This window comes from Corvus moneduloides, chromosome 3, assembly GCF_009650955.1.
Source record: "Corvus moneduloides isolate bCorMon1 chromosome 3, bCorMon1.pri, whole genome shotgun sequence".
NCBI classification, from domain to species: Eukaryota; Metazoa; Chordata; class Aves; order Passeriformes; family Corvidae; genus Corvus; species Corvus moneduloides.
This window is the reverse complement of record NC_045478.1, coordinates 34,865,086-34,886,846: the sequence shown is the minus strand read 5'-3', so window position 1 is coordinate 34,886,846 and position 21,761 is coordinate 34,865,086. Positions and strand designations below refer to the sequence as shown.

At 36.3% G+C, this 21,761-nt stretch overlaps 1 protein-coding gene across 5 annotated transcripts in view; it reads right to left on the bottom strand.

Annotated features, from left to right (window-relative positions):
• Positions 1–395: 395 nt before the first annotated feature.
• MEI4 (meiotic double-stranded break formation protein 4) overlaps positions 396–21,761 on the bottom strand; it is an 86,211-nt gene continuing 64,845 nt past the window's right edge. The window contains exons 5-8 of one of the 5 annotated variants that reach the window (XR_004239427.1): positions 12,016–12,225; positions 10,080–10,160; positions 1,135–1,230; positions 396–1,006 (exon numbers count right to left, since the gene is read on the bottom strand). Coding sequence is in view for 3 of the 5 variants with exons in the window: in XM_032104865.1 (XP_031960756.1) it covers positions 11,974–12,225 (252 nt within the window). In the remaining 2 variants the exon portion in view is untranslated. Of the gene's footprint in view, positions 1,231–8,490; positions 12,226–21,761 lie in introns of those variants that run through there. The other 4 variants (XM_032104866.1, XM_032104867.1, XM_032104865.1 and 1 more) reach the window with 4 other exon arrangements.

Sequence of the window (21,761 nt, the reverse complement as noted above, 5' to 3'; positions counted from 1 at the left end):
CAAAAAAAAAATCAAACTTAGAGACAGGTACTTTTCTTCTGTTCTGTGCCACAGACCACTCTCTTAGGACACAATGACTGCAGAAACATCTCAAGTTTCAAACTGGAGACACCGAAGACAAAATTACAACATATTTCAAGAAGAACTGAGCATCAGCTGCTCATAAGATTTAAACCAAAGAAAAAGCAACAATTCAAATCACAGAAGTTTCAGTTGCTATGGCATACAATAGCCATTAGTATTTTTGCATAATTTATTACAAAATTACGGCACATAAAAGAAACAAGTCTAAAATAAAAGAAAATACAAGTAAGGTATATACAAAGTATAAGTATATATGCATATATATTTAAAAACAGAAATAAACCAAATATATAATAAAAAAGTGAAATTCTAAGATAAGATTCTAATAGGAAAAAAAAAAAAAAGAGAATCTGTGTCACTCCAAATCATGCATTTTACGAAAAGAGTTGCAGATATTATATTTCATGCAAAACAACTACTATCAAAATTTCATTACAACTCTAAAGCAAATTTTTGTCAGCACTTTCCAGATTCATCTTGGGCTTAACTTTTTTCTTTGAAATTATTCACAAGTTTGTGTGTTAACACTTTTTGTCTTTGTAACTTACAGAGTTTCTGTGCTAGAGGAGGATTATCCTTAAAATTTTGGGCAATCTGAAGACTTCAATATGTGAAAGTTGTTACTGGATATAGCTGGCCTCAATTTCTAGAAATTAAAATAAAATTTTCAAAATCTTTTTACTTCCATGTATTAATCTTATGAAGCTAATGGGTTTTGAAAAAAAATCCTGTAAAACCAGATATAAATAGAAATTGAATGCTTGATAATTCCAATAAAAGTCCAAAATACAATAGTTTCATTACAAGAAATATAGACTACTAACTCTAATGTATCTACCTTACTCTCAACATCCGTAAATGAAAACTTGCCTCTCCTGATTTCATGATGATATCTGCACTGTAAAGGTTAATCTTGAAAGTGCTGTGAACAGAAATCTACACTAGCATAAATTCACAACAATCACAATTTTAACATAATTCCTAACATTAAAGCTGAAGAAGTCAATATTACTTGCACTAATTACTTTTTATTTTTTATTGTTTATTTACCTTCTTAATTTCTTGCACACTACTGAATTCATCTTCACTTTCAGCTTCTCTCTTCTGTAATAACTCAGCAGCAGCTATTTCAGGAGACAGCCTTTACTGAAAAACAGGTATCTCATTGTAACTTTTTGAATTGTTACAGATTTTTATAAAAGTTTCTTTTTTCCAGAGTATACTTTGAGGCTCTATTCCCACTAAAGCTGTCCTTTTGAAGGTCAAACCAAGATACTCTTCTTTTTCTAAGTGATTTACCCTCCCCTGAGTCTTAATTTCTTTACTGTCAGCTGCTCCCCCTTGCAGTTGCTATTTCCTTCAGGATGATAAACACCGGCGTTGATAAACGGGTGAGATCAGTGGTGCTATCAAAGATTTAAACAGGTTCTGGAGATGGAATCTGAATATATAACAGGACCCTTAGCTTTGATGATCCCCCCTTTAAGCCTGGCTTGTTCTCCTCTACCTTGGGGACCTTATGTAGACTGTCATTTAAATTTCCTCTTGGAAGTTTGCCCATGGCTCAGACATGCTACTACTTGAGTAAACTGAAAACTGACAAAAGCAGCATTAGCAAAAAGTAATGATAAATGTTGGTGACTGACTGCAGAGAGCTATCCTGGAGTGTAATTGTGGGGGACAGTGATAAGACTGACAGTGGTTGATACTGTCATAAGTGATCTGATTGTAGGGCGTAAGGAGAGAACTTGCAAATCACAAATGTGGCGCAGAAATCAAGAGGCAAAATTAATCAGAGGAATAAATAAAACACAGAAAATTCAGTTAACAGAAAAAAAAAAAAATTAATGTCTCCAGGAAGAAAATAGTCTTGTATGTACTAGAGATTTCAGCCCAGGATGATATCTTGTCTCCAGCTGCTCATTTGTGGTCTAGCTCTCCTATGCCATCTACTTTGGACACAAAGGCACTAGCTCTACTTTTCAGGAATCCTTTTACTCTGACTTCCCTTTTTTCTCCTTCCTGGAAGTTCAGGCCCCATGGCTTGTTACCCATCTAATGCTCTGCTCCCCTGCTTCCTCTAGGACTTTTCCTGACACCCTCTCCAGAGCTGAGAACCTCTGGTGACATTTCCTTTGGAGTAGGATGACATTTAAAGCAAAGGGCACAAACCCTGCAATGAGATTTGTAAACACAGATAACTACGTATCAGGCAAAGCCTAACACACCTACACAAATTTCTGGCAACAGCCGCATCTGTGAGAAAACCTATTTCAATCTCTGCATGACCTTTGAAACCTGAGGACTTTGTCTGTTCTGGTGAATTAGAGAGTGTCAGGACAGAGAAGTTAAATCATCTATTGCTGAAATGTCAGACTGAGCAGGGATCACTGATTTTCCACACTTGGATGAGTGACTCACCTGGACACCACGTAAGAAGAACAAACAAATGTCCTTACTACTGCGTTCAGGGGCCGCCTTTTGAACCAGGAGACTACAAATGCCTTTTGTGAGAAGCCCTACAGGTCATATTAGCTTAAGGTAATTCTTTGATAAATCTGTGGGGTGAGTGATGCAAACAGGACAGGCATCTATCACAGGAAGAAAATGAAGAAGAGGAAGGGGGAAAGAGAAAGCAGTTAAGCACACAAAGAAGAAAGGAGAGCCCGGGAATAGGTAAGGTTGAAGACACACCTACTTTTTCTTGAACTGACTGAAAAGGTCAGTTCCCAAAATTACTTCTACACTGCAGGGATCATGACAGCCTACTAAACTGCTCTTCTTCATGCACCAAAACCATCTCAGTTAAAACGAAGAGCACATTTGTGCCAGACTGAGCCATCTTAACCAAACACCTATATCAGTGTGATCAGAGACTGGTTAGATTTGGCTAGAGTTTAGCCACTTCTTTCTCTGAAAAAAATATAAAAAAAGCCATGTCTAAATCTTACTGCACAAACCTGTCCAGTAGTGGACTTAAGTGTCTAAGATACCCAGCACAATGTACGGTGTCCTTGTACAAGCAGCTACAACGTGCTCAAGGAAGACTTCAATTATACAAAGCAGACCAAGTACAATCTCAGCTAGAATTACTACTCTCCAAGCAGAATAATGTTATCAGAAAGTTATCAAATCTGCTCAGGATATCAACACAAATAATGCTGCCTGGAAGACTGAATCATAGGGGAGAGCCTAGAGAGTTAAATGAAAGCAAGTGAAGAATATAAGATCTGACAGGGACATGGAATATAAAATGGATGTATTCCTGTTTATCAACACTTTGTAGCACATTACCAAGACAACATGTAAAATGTTCAGATATTTATCAGTCTGTAAATTAGTAAGATATTTTTTCGCTTATAATTTCTCATCTTCCTTTAAAGTGCTGCTGATGTGAATTCAGTCACTGAGCTTGAAAGTGGATTTGATCGTTTGGTTATGATAAGCCCTTTTCTTCAAAATGTTTTTGTAAATAATCCATCCAGAAGAAATACATTAAAAACCCTCTAAAAACTACACAGGCTTCTTCATCAGTGTAATTTATAAGGTTTTTGTCTTTTCTGCTTTTTGGGACAAGAGTGCTATGGGAGCTTAGGACTCATGCTTCTGCTTTTTTATTAATTCCTGCATCATGAGTGCTTCTTGAAGCTAAAATTAATAAACCAGGAACAGGAACAAAAAACCCACTCTAAGTAACCCTGAGTAAAGAATGTAGAATTTAACCCTTAGTTGTGTCCATGTGCCTGCAGCCACCAAAATAGAGGTGAAAGATCTTGCAAGAATAAAATAGGTAAGAAGACCTTGGGATTGTTTCATTTTAAAGGTGATCACACAATCTCAGAATTTCTTCCTTCTCATTAACTGTCAAACAGGTACAGTTAGCTCTCACTGTATGGGCTGCCTAACCAAGGCTGAAGCCACAAAGGAAGGAGTTAATAAGGGTAGATATGGTATTGGTGTGCAGTCTAGTCACAGAGCACAACAAAGCCTTTCAGCCATCAGCATTTTCCCTTGGTAAAAATGAAAACCCTTAGTTTATTTCAAAATAGCCATAAGGGAACTTTGTGAGGAACAGGATCATTAACTTAGCAGTGAAATGATTTGAGTGCAACCTGCCTCCAGTACCTTTTTCAACTTTACTAGAAACTAATGAGTGGAAAAAACCAGAAAGTTTTTTCCGGTGAGATACATGAATGACACATACTTCTTTAACTTATTTGTTTCACTTACTGCCTTAAATGGTTTTAATTCTGCAGCATAAATAATGTTAAGCAGATTTTCTTTCTCATTCGGAACAAAAAACTAGAAATGCCAAACAGAATCCTAGAGTTCTAGTCTGTTTCCTTCTTACAGTTTGGGATGTCAGTTTTGGTTTATATAATCATTAGGAGGAAAAAAGTGGAGTTGAGTATGCTGCTCAAGAGTATACATTAATGTCACACAGAGGTGTTTGCAACCATACCTTAGTGCAACAAGGAATTTGTAGTAGTATCCATGTGGAACAGGCTTCCTTTGTGCTTCTATTAGCTCCTAATATATGAGTAGACTTTTGACAGCTCAAATAGTACAATCTGTTTTCTGAATAGTAGAACAAATTGCTGCACTAAAAACCTACAAAAAAATCTATTACATTCTAAGGGTGGTAACCCAACATTTAAAGTGTTACATAGTTTCTTATAAATTCTGTCTACTCAAACCAGCATTTTATATAAAAAAGAGAAAAACAAAGTCTCCTTTGAAATAGTTAGCTTGTTTGCCTTAAAAAGTGATACCTAACAGAAAAAAAAAAATATCAAATGGGACAGTAGCAATCTACCTTGCCTAGTTATGAGGGGTTCCTTTACTGTATTTTTTGACAAAACACACATGAAAATCTGCAACTGACTCTTTATTTAGGAAGCAGACTATGCTTAGTTTTATAAAGCAGACCTGTAGTGAATTACCTGCCAAGTGTCCAGGTGCCTGCCCTGGTGATCCAAACCAGTAATGCTGTGGATCCCTGAAGTGCACAGTGCTGAGGACACTGCATGAGCAAGAGGGAACGTTTTTCTTATTGCCTGTCCTCACTCCAGCCTAATGGCAAGGACCCTGAAAGCCATGATTTGTTCCTGCTGACCCTTAGAAGGATGACACACTGCTGAAGGATTTTAGAAAATTTCCCTGGAGTTTGCACTTTCTGGGAGGTCTCATCAGGTTTTATCTCTTTGTTTCTTTTTCTCATCTGTCTCTTTTCCCTTGTATTGTGAAGACAAGACAGCCTCAGAGTAAAGTTAATGTGGAATTATCTCAGCCCTTAGAATAATTTTTATGGATGGCTACTAAGAAAAATTGAAAGATTAGCTGAAAAACACTCGGTTGTCTTCAAGGCCTGAAGAACCTTGATCTTCGTAGGACTCATTACCACATGAATAAGGAGTACCACTGAGGTTCCAGTGAGGTATCTTGATATCCTGTAAAAGTCCTGAAAACAGATATTGAGACTTCCCCTGAGGACAGTTCGCCCTCTTCTTTCCACCATACCATCCCCCCAAAAGAAAAAGAGCTTAAAGGAGTCAGTCACTAAGAAAAATAGCAAGCTACAAGATTAATCTTTCATTCTTTCTTTTTCTGGATCAAGATCTATTTCCTAATCTCTGGTTCAAAAGACAAAGCTCAGAATATACAATGGCCAAAAGTAACAACTTTCCAGAGGAAGACAGAATGAAGAGCTGTGAAGGTCAGAAATGACCTGGTATCTTCATCCGATAACAAAAAGTGTAGTATATAAGTGTGTTCACAGCCTTCTTTGGTTGTAAAACCTTCTTGTTAATTCTTTACATCAAAAAGATAACAAAAAATTAGGCTGACACAATTTTTTCTTGCATTCAGCAGAAACATAAAGCAAATGCTTCACTAAAGCAATAGAGCTCACTTATGTTACAAGAAAACAGATTAGGCTCTGTGCTTCCCTTGTAATAGTACCTTTGCTTTCAGTGTTTTATCTGTTTTATCTTCTTTCAGTACACAATAGTAATTTACAGGAGTTGAAATTTCTGTTGTTTTCTCCAGAGATTTTACTTCATAATATTCCTCTGACTGTACAAACTCAGCTGAATACATCAGAGAGCATACTTATGAAATCCGTAGGTGTTGTCATGCTGTGGTCAGAGGAAGTCAACTGCTCTGGAGGACAGAAACGAATTTCAGTCTCCACAAGCTGGAAAGAAAGTCTTCAAAGAATATAACTAAAGTCAGTAATTATAACTGCAAAAAACCTCCTGTGCTTTGACAGAAGAAAACCAGAAACAGCAGCTGACAGAAGAAAGCAAGAAATCACTGAGACATCTTCGAGGAGTAACCAGCATCATTGCTAAAATCTGCAGTGTACAGTTTCTCCTGTATGTGCCAGAGAAATTGTTAACGAATGCATGTGTGCTGCTTTTTAAGCTGCATGTACTGAAGAGCTGAATTCTGGAAGGTGCCAGAATTGGCCTAAGTCACATGAATCACTGGCATTTATGAGAATAAGCAAAGAAAAAAGACTGCCCTTTTGAACAACACCAATCAAAAGATCTTGTCTTGGAACTATTTCTATTCACTGGGGGATGTTACTGGTTTGCAGAGACTGTTTCCTCAAGTGTAATTTGAGCGATTGTCTCAAACATGAACTCAAGCCTGGAAAGAAAGTGATATGCAAACAGTTCTCCTCTCAAGGATGAGCCTCTCTTCAGTGTAACTATTTTAAGGGTGGGCATAACACCTAAGAATTCAAGATGAATTTGAAATCAGCAAGTTTAGAAGAAACCATACTGAAAGAATGGCTTAATTAAAGCAGGGCTTTAAACTAACTTTGTTTGTTCAATTAAAGAAGCAGGTGCAGACTAAGTGAATTTACTTATATGCAAAAAAGAAAAAACTAAAAGATAAAGAGGGTGAAACAATTTATGTAAGGGGGAGATGATTTAATAAAGGCCTAAGTGAAGCAGACCATCTGGTTGAAGCTGCAGAAATTGTCTCAAATCAAGGCAATTAAGAACTGCAGAACAGAAAAATACCCTTACTAGCATGTGAGAGACAGAAAAGCACAATCCGGGAAAGCTACAAGTATAAAGCTATAGAAACAAAAAAGCAATAAAACGTCTTTGAGTTAAAGTGAAACATACATATGTGGACAGCTGCTCAGGGAAAAACAAACATCCTTTGCTTTTCCTGTATTTGTGCTTAGCATTATGAATAATTAAAAATACTTTAAAACTTGCCCTTCTTTTCATTACTTAACTGAAATAGAGTAAGATGCTAATATTAATGTAGTCCTCTGATTTTATCTGACTGTAGTTCCTAACTACTTCTCTCTCAAGCTGATCACTGCGACTGGCACTTCAGGGAGGATCAGTGCAAAGTGTCCAGCCTGGGAAGCAAGTCTCCTTTGCAGTGATACAGGTTGGGAGCGCCTGGCTGGAGAGCAGTTCTGCAGGCAAAGCCCTCAGGGGCCATGGTGGGCAGTGAGCTAACTGTGAGTCTGCAGTGGCCATGGCAGTGATGAGGGCCAAGGGCATCCCAGGCTGTGTCAGCAGGAGCACAGTTTAAGGGAAGGGATCACCTCCCTCTAATCAGCACTCATTAATCTGCAGCTATACTACTGCCCATTTTGGACCCCCAGTAAAAAGATGCTGATAAACTAAACCGAAGTGTATTCAGCACAGGGCTATAGAAATGCCTGGGGCTCCAGCAGATATCTGTGCCACCAGGGGGTTAAGGGAGCTGGGCCTGATCAGCCTGGGAAAGAGATGGTTGCAAGGGGATCTAACAGCAGCCTCCAGTGCCTATGGGAAGGGTATCAAGGGGACAGATCCAGGCTCTGGGTGGTGAAAAGACTTAAGACGCTGGTCATAAATGAAGTAACTGTATACAAGTTCAGACTGCATACAAGAAAACATTTTTTTCACCATGAAGACAGTCAAGCAAAAGAGCAGCTATCCAGTTTCCGTCCTCGAGAGTTTCAATACCTGACTGAATAGCAACAGACAATATTGATTCAACCAACATGGATTTGATCCTACAGCTAATGTTGATTGAAGCAGGAGGTTGGACTAGACACCTTGAGGTCCCCTCCAACCCGAATTTTCCTATGATCCTGTGAACATCAACTAAACATTGCACCACAGTAAACTACAAACTGTATCAGATACTAATGCATAGATAACTGAATGAAAAAAACCCCAAATTATTATAGGATTAAAATAAGGTACAACTTAATTTTCACTGTTACTAACATATATAAGCAATAACTTGTAAAATCAATAACTTACAGATTATGAAAAGATTGCAAATTAAGTTTACAAAAACATCCTGAGACAGTTCACTTCAAAATCCCACCCACTGCTGTCATTAGTAGGCATGCAAAACTTTAGGGAATAGAACAGTCAATGGAGCAGCACTAGAATAAAAATTTATTTTCTTTGTCTCATAATTTTTCTATTTTCATAAAAAGAGACACTCTACCACAAAATTCTTTTAAAACAGATAGAGACAGGCATGAAAGTCAGTCACCCAGAAAGCTAAGAATGTGGCAGAACAGCAAATTATAAAATAATAAACTGCTATTAGGCTACTAATAAATAAGCATTGCTAATTCAACCATATAAACATGTAATTTAACTGTGTGTGCGCTTATATATATATCTGTATTTATAAGGCTGAACAATTTGCATTTGCAAAACATTAACATTTTGCCAACATCTAAAATACATGTGTTTACAAAAAAAGAGATGTGCAAGAAAAAAGAAATATCATTGGATTGTTCATTTTAAAACTGTAAGGGTAACTCAGGTAAAATACTCCAGACAGCAATGACAAGTCTGACCAAACTATTTTCAGTGTTTCCTATTTAAGTGTATGAGATGTTATGCTCAGCACATCGGACCTTGAGATTGTTCTTTTGAGACATCCAATAGTCTACACTCAGCAAAGAGCACAGGTACTTTCTCTGGATTTGGTATTCCTCTCTGGAGGTCACACAAGTAAAACTTGGACATGGTCATATCTACTTAGTAAGTACCTGAAGACTTAGTTTAAGTCCAAGATGCAGGCAGGTTTCTTGTAACCTAGTTGTAAATTCTCCAGGGACTGTCTCAGTCATCCTGTTAATTTCAAAACTAAAGACAGTGGTGTTTACTCAAGTTACATCTAACAGTCATTGGATAAGAGCAGAAATTGTCTGAAGAGCAGGGATTTAAACTTATTTTAATTTCCTACTCTAAAACATATAAGGTATCACAAATGTGGGGTTTAGTTTTCAGATTAAGAGACCTAAATGCATGTTTGTGGTGGTGAGGTACATATCTAAGCTTCTGCTATCACCACAATTCAGTTGCCTAAGCAGACACATTTAAGTGACAGTGCCACTAAAGATGCTCCAGGATATCAGAGGCATCTACATGAAGAGAGAAAATGTGACACAGGACCTAAAGAAGATCTGCAGTCCTTTGGGGCAGCAGCTAGATACCCAGACCAAAACACTGGGTTACTTTTCAAGTGTTTCATAGATTAGATATCCCAACCACATGGAGACATCTAAATGTACAAGTCTACCTTTGGCATTTTTGTCTTGAGGTAAGTCCCCTCTTAGTGAAAAATCTCCAAGAAACAAGAGACAACAATCTAGTAAGTATTCTGATTGCAGGGGTTATTGCCCCCACCAAAGCTGAGGTGTTCATTAATATGGTTCACTGCCCTATTTAATTCTGCATTAAGGAGATAAAGAGATCCCAGGTGACCAGTTAACAGCACTTTTGCAGAGAGGCGAGTGTGTGTCTAGATTGCTACAATGGCATTGTAAGGGGAACTCTCACTCTGCCTCAACACTTCCAAAGCTGCACAACTGTTCCAAATCCCTGTCAGAGCATAAGTGCCATGTAGTTGTGCCATCTCTGGATACAAACCCTTATCTTTCTGTATGCTGTGAAAAAAAAATTTCAAAAATCATGTCTCAAGTGAGCAGTTACTTCAAAACTTACCAAGGATGAATATATTTCCCAAAATATATCCATTGCTTTTCCAGTGGCCTAGAGAGCTTGCTGGTGAGAAAGTGCTACAATCTGCAAAGAGGAAAATATGTGTCCCTTTTTACCTAAGTTGCTTACTAACAACAAAAATACTTTTTGCCAATTGATGAGCAAATACGGTGCTCAATCTAGGGTGGAAACTTTTCTTTTGAACAACAGTCTTGAAACAGCACACATTTTGCTATTATATAGATGCTATTATCCTTCTGAGTTTTGTGTCTTTTACTTACATACTACTTTTGAATGAAGCTCTTTTGAAAAAAATTAAAACGAGAATTATTATATCAATTAGATAATAGTTCATTCCTTTCCTTGCTGTTTTTGTAATCATGCTTTCAGCACTGTGGAGGGAGAAGGAAGAACTGATCCTCCACCAGACTAAACAAACAAACAACAAACAAACAAGTAAAGCAGCAACAAAAAGGGCACAGTAGTTTCTGAGTGGCTACCAAACTTATACATTGATTTATTTTCTTTAGCTTGGCTAAACTTATCTGATTTTCTCATGTGACTATTCAGGAATGCTTATTTTGCAAATCAAATGTTTCTGTTGGAACAAAGTTAGTTAGAAGAAAGCACTAAACAAACGTTACCATGTGACATATCAAATATGAAGTTTCAGAAAAAAAAACGGGCTGGTGTCTTAACTAAGGAATGCTCTCTGGGGAGCCAAGTGACCATCAAAGCAACCTGCTTTCTAAATATCAATGTATTTACATATACATAAAGCAAAGGTTTATTATGAAATAAATTAAAATTCAAATTAACAAGATAGTGGTGTTTCAGAGAATTTTCCTGATATAAAAATTGATCTGATGAAACAAGTTCAAGTGGAAGGACAAGGACTAATAATCAAAATACTTTGTATTTATTGTGAGTATACACTTCTAGGAGGCATAATGAACCTAAAATGTTGTTTATCTAATAGAAAAAAATGCCATTCATCATAATAGTTACCCTTTAGATTTATCAAAGACTCTGGTTCAGTTAAGGTGTTGTTGAACTCGCACTTAAAAGACTATTTAAGATAATTTCTGTTAAAATATGTTACTTTAATTATTACTATGAATATAATACCATCACACAGAAAAAAAAAAAAAATCAGATAATATGGAAATGTATCAAAGGGGATTTTATCAATATTCATTAGTTTTTAGCAGAAAGTTTTAAAGTAACCATTAGATGAGCTACACTTCTTCAGATTAGATCTCTGAAATCATTACTCAACTCAGAGTGAATTAGGCCTATTGTGCCTAAACTTGTGCATACACAAGTAAACCCAAGCAGTATAGAATGAATGGAAGAAAGTTGTGAAACTGAGCACCAGATTTTATTTTGCTCAAGTAATGACTCATTTGATTATCAGTAACAAAGTTGGTCCTATAAGAATTTGTACTGGGAAGTTACCAAGTTTAAAATAAACGTTTCTATTTCAGCCAACCAGATACTACCTCTAAATCATACAGAAGCTTACAACTCTTAAAGGACAGGCATTAGTCTCCTAACTTGGAAGCTCTAGGCACATATTATGACTCTACTTTAAAATTCATAGTGTTTATTTTAAACAGCACTTGAAACAACTTTCTTTGTTCCATTTTCACTGTGTGCACAAACACCAACACACAGTTTTCCATTATAAGAAACAGCATTTATTCAAAATGGCACCTGGATTATTACATTTCTTCTACATTCAAAATTGGAAATAATTGCATTATCTCTGAAACTGCTGTATAGAATAGTAGTTTAACGTAAATGTTTTCCAATAAGGATAATTTCCCTGTCTGGCTCGAAAATTTTCCAGTGCAATCCCACAACAAATGCACAGTTAAAAAGTAGGCTGCTTGTTTTAATCAATTTGCATTTGACCTGAGTTCAAAAGAACACTCACTCTCCATAAATATAAAGAAAACAAAGGGAATTCATCTGAGAGATGGAGAATAATTTGATCAAGGTTCTTCAGAAATTTGATTTTTTCTTCTCCTCCATAGTTTGAGCTTGAAATGTTACTTTCTTGTGTCTCATTTTGAAGAAGTTGTTCCAGAATCATGCACAAAAGAAAAATATTCTCATACTGGGTGATGTCGTACACAGACTGGACCTGGGAATAAAGAAAAATCAGTACATAAGTAGAGTGTGAAAACATTTCTGCAGCCTAACATCTCAGATGACAGTTTAAGGGATACTGTTAAAATTTGCAGTAATATTTATATAATCAGGACATCTATACATTCAGTATGATTACTTCTAAAAAATGTTTTCCCTTTCGTGGTAACAGTCAAACAACTAACACTGCATCACACTGCCAAATGAGAAGTCAACATAACCTCCTCTTCATGAGAAGGTTTGCTTTACCTAATTATCCACAGGCTATGACACACCATAGTGATGTGCAGAAAAATAACAACAATAACAGCTTTGTTTGTTTTGGGCATATAATTAGAATTGGTGGATTTCTGTTTTCTGAGAAATAAAATAACAAGTCAAAAAAAATTTTTTATTCCTGTATATAGACACTCATCTATTCAAGTGACACCTCCAGAAAACAAATTAAAAGTCCAAATTCTCAATCTCAATAGAAAATGCTCAAGCCAGTTCTGAGCCACTTAAAGTGGAATATTCTGTTTGTCAAATAAGCTGGAACAAGAACACTGACCAAACTAAAAATATTTAGGTGTCTTACAGCTTTATCCAACATAAATTTACCTGTCTTGTATTTAGAAACTGGAATTTTACACAGAAGCTTTCAGAACTCTTCTCTCCATAGGAAATAACTAGTAAGATACAAACATAAACCTTGGAGAGTTGTCTCTCTGGAATGAAATTCTGTGTCCTCCTTAACAGCAAAATCTACCAATAATATGAGATGACTTTGTTCTGAAAAAGTCTGCAATTACAGTAGGTAGATGATCAGAACTGAAAGGTAAAATCATAACTGCTAGAAAATTAATTATGTATTTTTAAAAATTGACCAATAGCTCTAGCAAATCTAAAAATCTGTTTAGACCTGTGGTACAAAGCGAGATGGGTGCAGGCTTCAACACAGGTCTATGAAAAAGCATCAAATCATTTTACTCAGTCTAAATTACATACTGTAAGACTTTCCAAAGTGTGAAATTTATTATACAACTATTGCTTTTACAAAAAATGTAAGTTAATTTTGATTCCACTAGAATCTAAGAAAAAGACAGCACTTTACCTTCTCCAGCTAAAACTGTGGAAGATGGTGGCTCAGAAATTGCTCACTTGGATTTTCTGAGATAGTAGTTATTAAACCTAAAATCTGTGTTGAAGCACACTACGGTAATGGTTTTCAGGCAGCCTCCAACCTCAGAGACAAAATTAAGACACACAGCCATCCTATTGCAAAGCCTCAATGTAGCAAAAGAATTTTGCTGAGTTTTCTAGAAATCTTGAAAATTAGGTTCGTTACCAAAACATATACCAAAACAAAACCTAGCCTTGCATACTCTTGTTCTCTCTCTCTGGAACCTGGTAAGAAAAATGTACAATTCAGAAGCTGCTGCCAAGAATTCAGTATTGACATTCTTATCAGAACAGACAGCAAAAAATGTAAAAAGACAATATTAAGTATTTGCATACTTCTAAAGTCCAGTTAAATTAAACTGCCTAATTTGGGGAAAACCTCCTTCCAAAGCAGAGGTAATAAAACAGTCTGTTTCTTCAAATGTCAAACACCCAGCTCTATGACAATCATGCCTATACACTGATTGTTTTGACTATTAAATAATAGTGGGAAGCTAAATATACTTACTTTGCTTATTATACTAAATTACAGCTTTCAAAGTTGAGAAAATAAGTGTTATTAATGATTTACTGAATTTCTAAGAAATAGATGATTCTAAAGCCCTACAAAGTCTGTTCCTAGGACTTTCAGTGTAGGGGTCATCTGACCAAACACAGGCATCAACAAGCTGAGATAGTTATCCCTTGTTCCTGTTTCAGCCAAAGGGAAGCAGGGGGTGGGACACAGTTGCCTGAATGTAGATATCTATTGCCATTTCACATGCCCAAGGGTAGCAGCTGTAAGCCAGGAGGAGTACCTTAGATGTGCTATTAGATGACTGAGTTTTTGCAACTGAGTAGTTCTCAGGGTCTTTCAGCATGTAATTCATCCCACTCCAAACCAAAACCTCAGATATACCATGTCCTGGAGCTCTTTACAGTGATAAAGTGTGACTGTGCCCAGAAAAAAATGACTGTGGTAACATAAATGGAATTTCTATGCTTAGTTCCTATAATTTGGAAATTAGATGTACAACATTACAAGCACAAATCTTTGTTTGACTCTCAAGTGTTGGCCTTGAAAATTCACTCCTTTTATATGAGTAATCAATATAAAATGTTTTACAAAGGCAAATTATGTCACTTCACTTAACTTCCTGTAACCTCAGGCTCTCCCAAGCAGTTAAGCAACTGTGTTACTTTCAGTGGGTCTTGAAAGGTGCAACTAATTGCAGCTTAGTAAACTATCTGATTATGGATAATAGAATCCACAAGTTAACTAATTAGCTTCCTCTACAAATAGTACTGCATTACAGGAAAATTACTTTAATCACAGAACTGACATTGAAGAGAAAAGAGGAAGTATTTTTTTGAGATAATTGCTTTTCTGGAGACAAATGTACTTTGAAATATTGTATTATATAACCGAGGTGGGGGGAAATCAGTCTAGAACGTTTTCTGGCTCAAGGCTTATTATTAACCTTTTCAATCCATTTAATAATCTGAACAAAATGTGTCTCTCTTTCTTTTGTTAGATGCCTTCTGTAGCACTGATTGATGCAATTACTACCAATGTCAATTTGTGCCACATAGTTTGTAAAGGGATGCCTTGATTGTTCCCTAATGGTGCAAAGGCAGACAATAGGCCTATTAATCTTGCCCACCAATATGGGCGAGTGGGTAGCTGTGCACGTATGTGTACACACAGAGCTATCTTGAAAGTTCAGAAGGTGTGTCTATAAAGCAAGCCTCATATATATATGCTGCTCTTCTAGAATATATTAATACCAACTTTAAGCAACTTTAACACTAACTCTGTTTTTCAATGAATATTAAGATAATCACTCTTCTCACAAATCAGACAGGTATGCAATATGGATTTTCAGATGCTATTTTTTATGAGATCACTCCTCATCAGTTTTGCCTCACCAAATACTTGGAAATGTGTTTCCTAACAGTAATAAGCATTTTTCATGTACCTCAGTACTTAATTTTTGAAATTATTTTCTTATTATGATTTCTCAATACAAATAGACTTTTTAGAGTTAAGTAATTTAAAAAATATATATTATTTATATAAAATTGAGCTTTACATAAGATGGAAACAAGGGTTACAAGGACCTCCTGGCTGGATCTGATGATCTGCTAATCAGAATTAATTGTATTTATATCACCAAGTTCAGAAGTGCAAGAAGTGTCAAAATGTTTGGTTGAAATTAATTCTTCAGGCTTCTCCTACATTACATTGTGACCGCCTGGAATAGGACACACATTTACTACATAATTTGAAAGCAGGGAAGAAGTTCTGTTACCTGTCTTTGTTACAATGCTATCACAACCAGTACTAGTATGTTAAAATAAACTGCTGTATCCCAGATCCCCGGCCCTTTATTATACTTCCTCTTTGCTAAACAACAAACCAGATGGCCACAGATCAAATTCCAAGCCATTGCTGACTTGGCTGGGTTTGGAGTCTTGGTGAATAGATTAGGAAACAGATTCCAAATTGTACTTAGAATATTTTTGTCTTCTTGTCTGTCTTGGGGTGACTTTATGATGTGTATCCCATATCGCTGCCCTATGCCCAGAAATTAATTTTTGTGCCTTTCTATGCCTTTAAACTGAGCCTGAGAGGGGGAAGGAAAAACTGAGCAAAACTTTTTCAAAGCAGTTTGCAGCTTGTTCAAGGTCACACAGAGATAGCAATTTTTTTTTCCCAGCTGTGGCAGGGGAGTGAGGAAGCCCCCAGCTTGCTGCTGCCCGGTCAGCTTTTGGCCAGTTTCAGCTTCTTTTTCTCCGGAGAGAGACTGAGAGTTGAATTTTTTTCCCTTCCCTGGAATTTCGGATGTTCTCCCTTTTCTACTGGACTGCTTCAGCCTCAGAGCACATCGGGAGGACTTTCCACCGGGCACAGAGGGCCTGACCCTGGGCCAAGCCCCAGGTCCGAGGAGACAAAAGGGAGGACTCTGACACTTTCCCAGGTTTTTTCTCCACAGCGAGAGACTTTATTATTCAGCATTACTTTCCTTTTCCCATGTGTGTTTGTTAAATAAATAGTTTTATCTCCTTCACTTTCCTTCGAGGAAAATTTATTTTCCCCGAACCTGGTGAGGGAGGAGTGGTGACCTGCCTTCTTCTCAGAGGATATATTTCTAAATTTGGCCAAACTGGATCATTGTCTGAGTGGTTCATGCACATTTATATAATTTATTCAAATGCCCTTAATAACAGCAATATAAAACCAGAAAAGAAACCAAAGAAATTCTCTACAATTCTTAAGCCAGGTCACCAGCCACAAGTCAAATTTCTAGTGATGCAGTCTGTTGGGCCTGGAATTTTCACATGCAGAAGGCTGATGGCACTTTCTGGGTAGGGGCAGGTAAATTTTATTCCTTTTACATCTCAAAGGACCTAAAGAACAGAGACAATACTTTATCATTGCAAATAAAAATTAGATGAAAAGAAAGAGAGCATGTTCATGGCAACTGCTTCGATGCAGCTCAGATTTTATGTAGAAGTGTCAGCAACACCTGTACGTTCTCTGGGATACAGCACGAATGACTCAGGAAAACTTCTTTTTTTGGTTTAGAACAGAAGATTTAAATGCTGAAACTTCTGGCAAAATGAAAACAATTAAAATTAATTTAGAAGCACCATTATGTTTGATTAGTAACAAAAAGCTTCCCTCATTTTCTATCTCTGTAATTTAGTTAACATCTGTTTAGGCTTTTTTAGTCCCATGACAATACCAAGTTTAAATATATGTTTCAACAAATAATTCTACACAACATAATGCTACATAAAACACTGACATACCAATACAAACCTTACTCAGACTGGAAAGATGAGTGTTTATATACCTCTGCTATTTAGAAAGTCATAAAATTGACACTTCTAGATAGTTATTTTAGCGGAAAAATATTCTGCCCAGATCTCTCCAGTCCATCATATTCTAACAGCTTTGCTTCTTGTAAATTTTTTTTGCAACTTTTGCCTCCTCCATTTCTTGGCAAACCTCTACTATTCAGCAGGTATATAGCTTTTCATGCTAGCAAAGTGTCTTTCCTATGTTTCAAGAAATTATAAGTAAAATTTCACTGAAATATCAAGTGTTAAAAGTTAGTATTTCTCCTCTTATACATGCATCTTTTTCAGAGAAGCATAAAGAGTAGACTGAAATATACAATGTGCTACAGACTGGCTCATTTTGCCTTCCAATGGAAGCACAGGCAGTAGGAATTGCAGCAGCATCAGCTGCTGGGCTGTGACTACTTAGTTAAGGAGCATGGAGGATAGAAAAGAACCAAATCTGACATCTAACCATTTCCAGGAACAATCCCCCATGGCCTGTCGCCTCCTCAGGCGACAAAATGTAGCCAAAGCTCTTAGAAATTTTCCAGAGCAAGTAGAAACAAAGAGCATACATTTCTCTTGACACAGCCAACTACCAGCAAACAGATCATCTCAGCAAACAGTCCCAGTGCCCCCTTGCTTCCTCGCAGGTGGCTAGTACAGGCAGGTATACATGCAGACTGAATTCTGGGCAAGAAAATTAAAATTCATGGTCCAGGAGGCCACAGAGCAAGTGGAAGCTGATGTCCCACAGGAACACGGGACTTACCCAAAGCACCTGAAAATGTTTGAAGAGCAGCATGCCTGTTAGAAAATGTCTGAGCTTGATTTACATGGTTCTAGAGACACACAATCCTGGGTAGGCTGTTTAATGGACAACTACCCCAATTCTTTTTTTTGTTGTTAGTTCATTTCATTTTGCTGCCTTGGCTTTCTGGTGGTAAGAGGGGATGCTCCATCTAGAACTAAGAGAAAGGTGACTGGGACTAAGCAACAAGGAAGTGACATACTAAATGTAGTCACTGATGCTCACATAAATGAAAAAATTATTTCTGTGTTCACTATGCCTGCATATAGGAGGGAGACTTGTCTGAAATGGTTTTCTGCATTTTAACACTACAGTTCTAATGAGTATATAATTATAAATATAAGTTCCTAAATGGAGAGATAATTGACATCTTTTAAGAAAAACGTTTCTAAATTAGCGTAATGAAAAACAAGAAAAAACAGACTAACTGGAAACTCTATCAACTAACAGTCACCATTTGGTAAATTTTGTAAGGGAATGCTGAAAACATAAGTTTTCAGTAAAATCAACACTGGTTTACTCTACTCATCCAGTCTAGGTCAGAGATTAATGGAAATACATTTCAAGAATCACTGAATTGTTTCCTCAAGTGTCAATACATTCTCATCTTGTGAATAAAGGTTAATTCTCACAGGGAACTCTGTTCCTGACCCTTCAGTTTTCCTTTGAGAAATCCCTATCCAGGTTATTTATTGTTGTGTTCAAGTGCTAAATACGAGACAAACATTTTTCAGAGTACAGTTAAGAACATATGGATAGTGGGCATTTTATTTCAAAACAACACAGAAATCTTCTTAACTGGATATTCCACAAATACATAAATAACCTCTATTTGATCACTAAAATTTACAAACCCAACAATATCCACAGTATAAGAAATCACAGTAGGATAAAAGAGATTATAGATAATTGTTGTTTAGTGTTTAAATAACATGCAGATATGCATCTCCAAAATATTTAAGGCAGGCATGCATGAAAGTCTTTACTAGAAATATTTTTGTTCTCTTTTCCTACTACTGTGTTAATGTAAAGGGTAATTACAAATTGTCATGATGCAGGATTTAGTTTTTAGCTAATTTGCATATCTCTTTAAGATCTTTCTGTTGTGATTTGAAATGCCTATTTCCTGAACAACCCTCCCAATAATCATAATCCTCATAACCATGTTAATTATTCACCTGCCAAGTAAGTTCAAACTGATATATATATCACATATATATATATGATATATGTAAGTTCAAACTGATATATTCACATCATGTACAATTCCTTATTTAAATTTATAGCCTCACACCCCAAATTTTCAAAATATTTTCATCTTTTATTCAATGGGTTCTGAAATTCTATTTGTGTCTTTATTCATGCTGAGTATCACTTTACTCTCAAGTAGCTCCTTAGGTTTCAACTACTCTGCTTACAGACCAAGACAAAAGTGACTACAGAAAGGGTCAAGGAATTACCAATATTCGTAGAAGTTAAATTCCAGAGGAGAGACCATCAGATAAACTCTTGGAATCTACAGCATGTGCAGTGACTAGTCCTGAGCAAGATAGTGCCACCAATACTTTAGAAGTCCCAAACAGTCTCATGATAGAGAGGTTTCAAAAGGAACCGTAAGAATCTTGCAAAAATAATATCTGTCCAGATATAATTATTTGGCATACCCTTGGAAAATACTTTTGATAGAATTTAAAGTGTTTGTTCTCTTTGCTATCTCCCAAGGGGAAGATACTTATCCCTGAGGCATCTACACATTGTGCCTCTTCCATGTATCACTTAGCAGGGTCATCTGTTACTAGCCCTTACTATGACACACTGAATTACGAGAAATTCCCAAGACATCTTAAGCAATATTATTCTTATCTAGTAACACAATTTCCACAGCATATTGTAAGAAATTAAATATGTCAGCAGCAGAGAACTGACGTTTCCATTTTGGAGTAAGAATCACAACAACTGCCTTGCAAATAACGTAACAAAGACAGAGAAACCTTTAAAAACCAAATTCCAATCCCTGTTACCCTATTAAAGAAAGCTAAAATTTAAGTTACAAAGCTACCTCATTTAGAGAGAACAGACAAAAATTATAAATCTATGAACCTTCTTAGGATAATGGGAATTTATAAACACATTTTATTCCAATCTACAAGGCATATACTTCAAATTTGACTTCTCTCAAGTATATTCTTTTTGAAATTTATTCTAAAATGGCAAAAATTAATTCTTCACAAGTCAAAGCAGTGAAATATGTTGGTTTGATTTTGGTTTTGTATTTTTTTTCAGAAAAGAATCTGAAATAAAGATTGGGAATATATCTATTATAGTGTGGGTCCTTCCAAATCAAATGGGCTACTTAAGAATATTTCTAGCTTAAAAATTAATTTATAGATCAGACAATCCCATGGAAGGTCTCTATCAGGAGAAAGAAATCAACAAAACAATCTAATAAAATGTCTCAGTTATGAACTTCATTATTAGAGAAAGGGTTTTGCTGGGGTTTTTGTTTTTGGAGGACTTGGTGTACTTACAAGTGTAAGAGTTCCACATGAAATAACCATATAATTGAAATAATAGATGTTGTTTGTTGACATAAGAAATTAAGTTCTCATCCTGCGAGAAATGTCATAAGCATACAGCAAGGCCAGTGATCTAAGCAGGTCTTGAAAATAAACATCATATATATAACATTTTTATAGGTAACAGGACACTAAGGTAATAAGATTAAGTTTTGAGTAATAGTAATAATAAAAAGTCCTCCATTAATTAAAATCAAATCAGAAAACAATGGATTGCTGAAAAATACAGCTACATTAGATTAAAAAGATTTGACAGTTCACCTATTTTAGAAAATGCACAGAAGTATTGAAAATAAATAGGCATCACTTTGCTTTAGTGACTCTAGCACTGGATGGGCAATCCTGACAGTAAGCCAAGATACACATGTATTTGTACTTTACCATAATTCATCAATTCTTGAAAAGAAGCTTTTAAACATGCTTTTTATGTTGTAAGGCTTTTTTTTTTTTCCCCTATAAGCATGATAACTTTGCCTCACATTGAGCTTGACCTCCCAAAATTATCTCTTCCTAAAATTATCTAGGGATGGAAAGAATCAACTGGACCTAGCAAATGGCAGATGGGCGGTCCTGGAACAAGCCAAAGCAGAAGGCTGTTGCAGAACGTGCACTTAAATTGCTTTCCACAGAATACTGTGAAAGCTGAAAGCTTGTACAGGGTGAAAGAAAAGTAAACAGCTGTAGGACAGTGAAATTCACGGATATACATGTAAAAACAATCAATCACTCTTCACCTGGGAGAGCACAAATTGATGGACACTGGGAGAATGTTCTTGAAAACATCTCCAAATTCCTCTGAACATTTACTATAAGCACTGTCAGAGGCAGAATGGCCATTCTCACATTTTTCTATCTCCCAGTGTAATTTGCTGCCCTGCCCTCCACTAATGTTAAGTTACTTCAGAGAAGAAAATCTTCCACTTTTCAGTTTGCAGCTCTGGAAGCTTGCAACCAGTGGCTCCACATGCACCCCCCACTTCATTTTCAATGAGATCAGTCCTTGCTTCAAAGAGGCAGAATCCACCACTCCATGTTCAGAATCACAAAGAAAAACAGCCCAAACATAAGCAAACCTAGGTAGTTTTGAACTAACTGAGAACAAATGTGTGCTTGATGCTTGTATTTATCTGCTGCAAAAGAAAACAGGAAATCCAT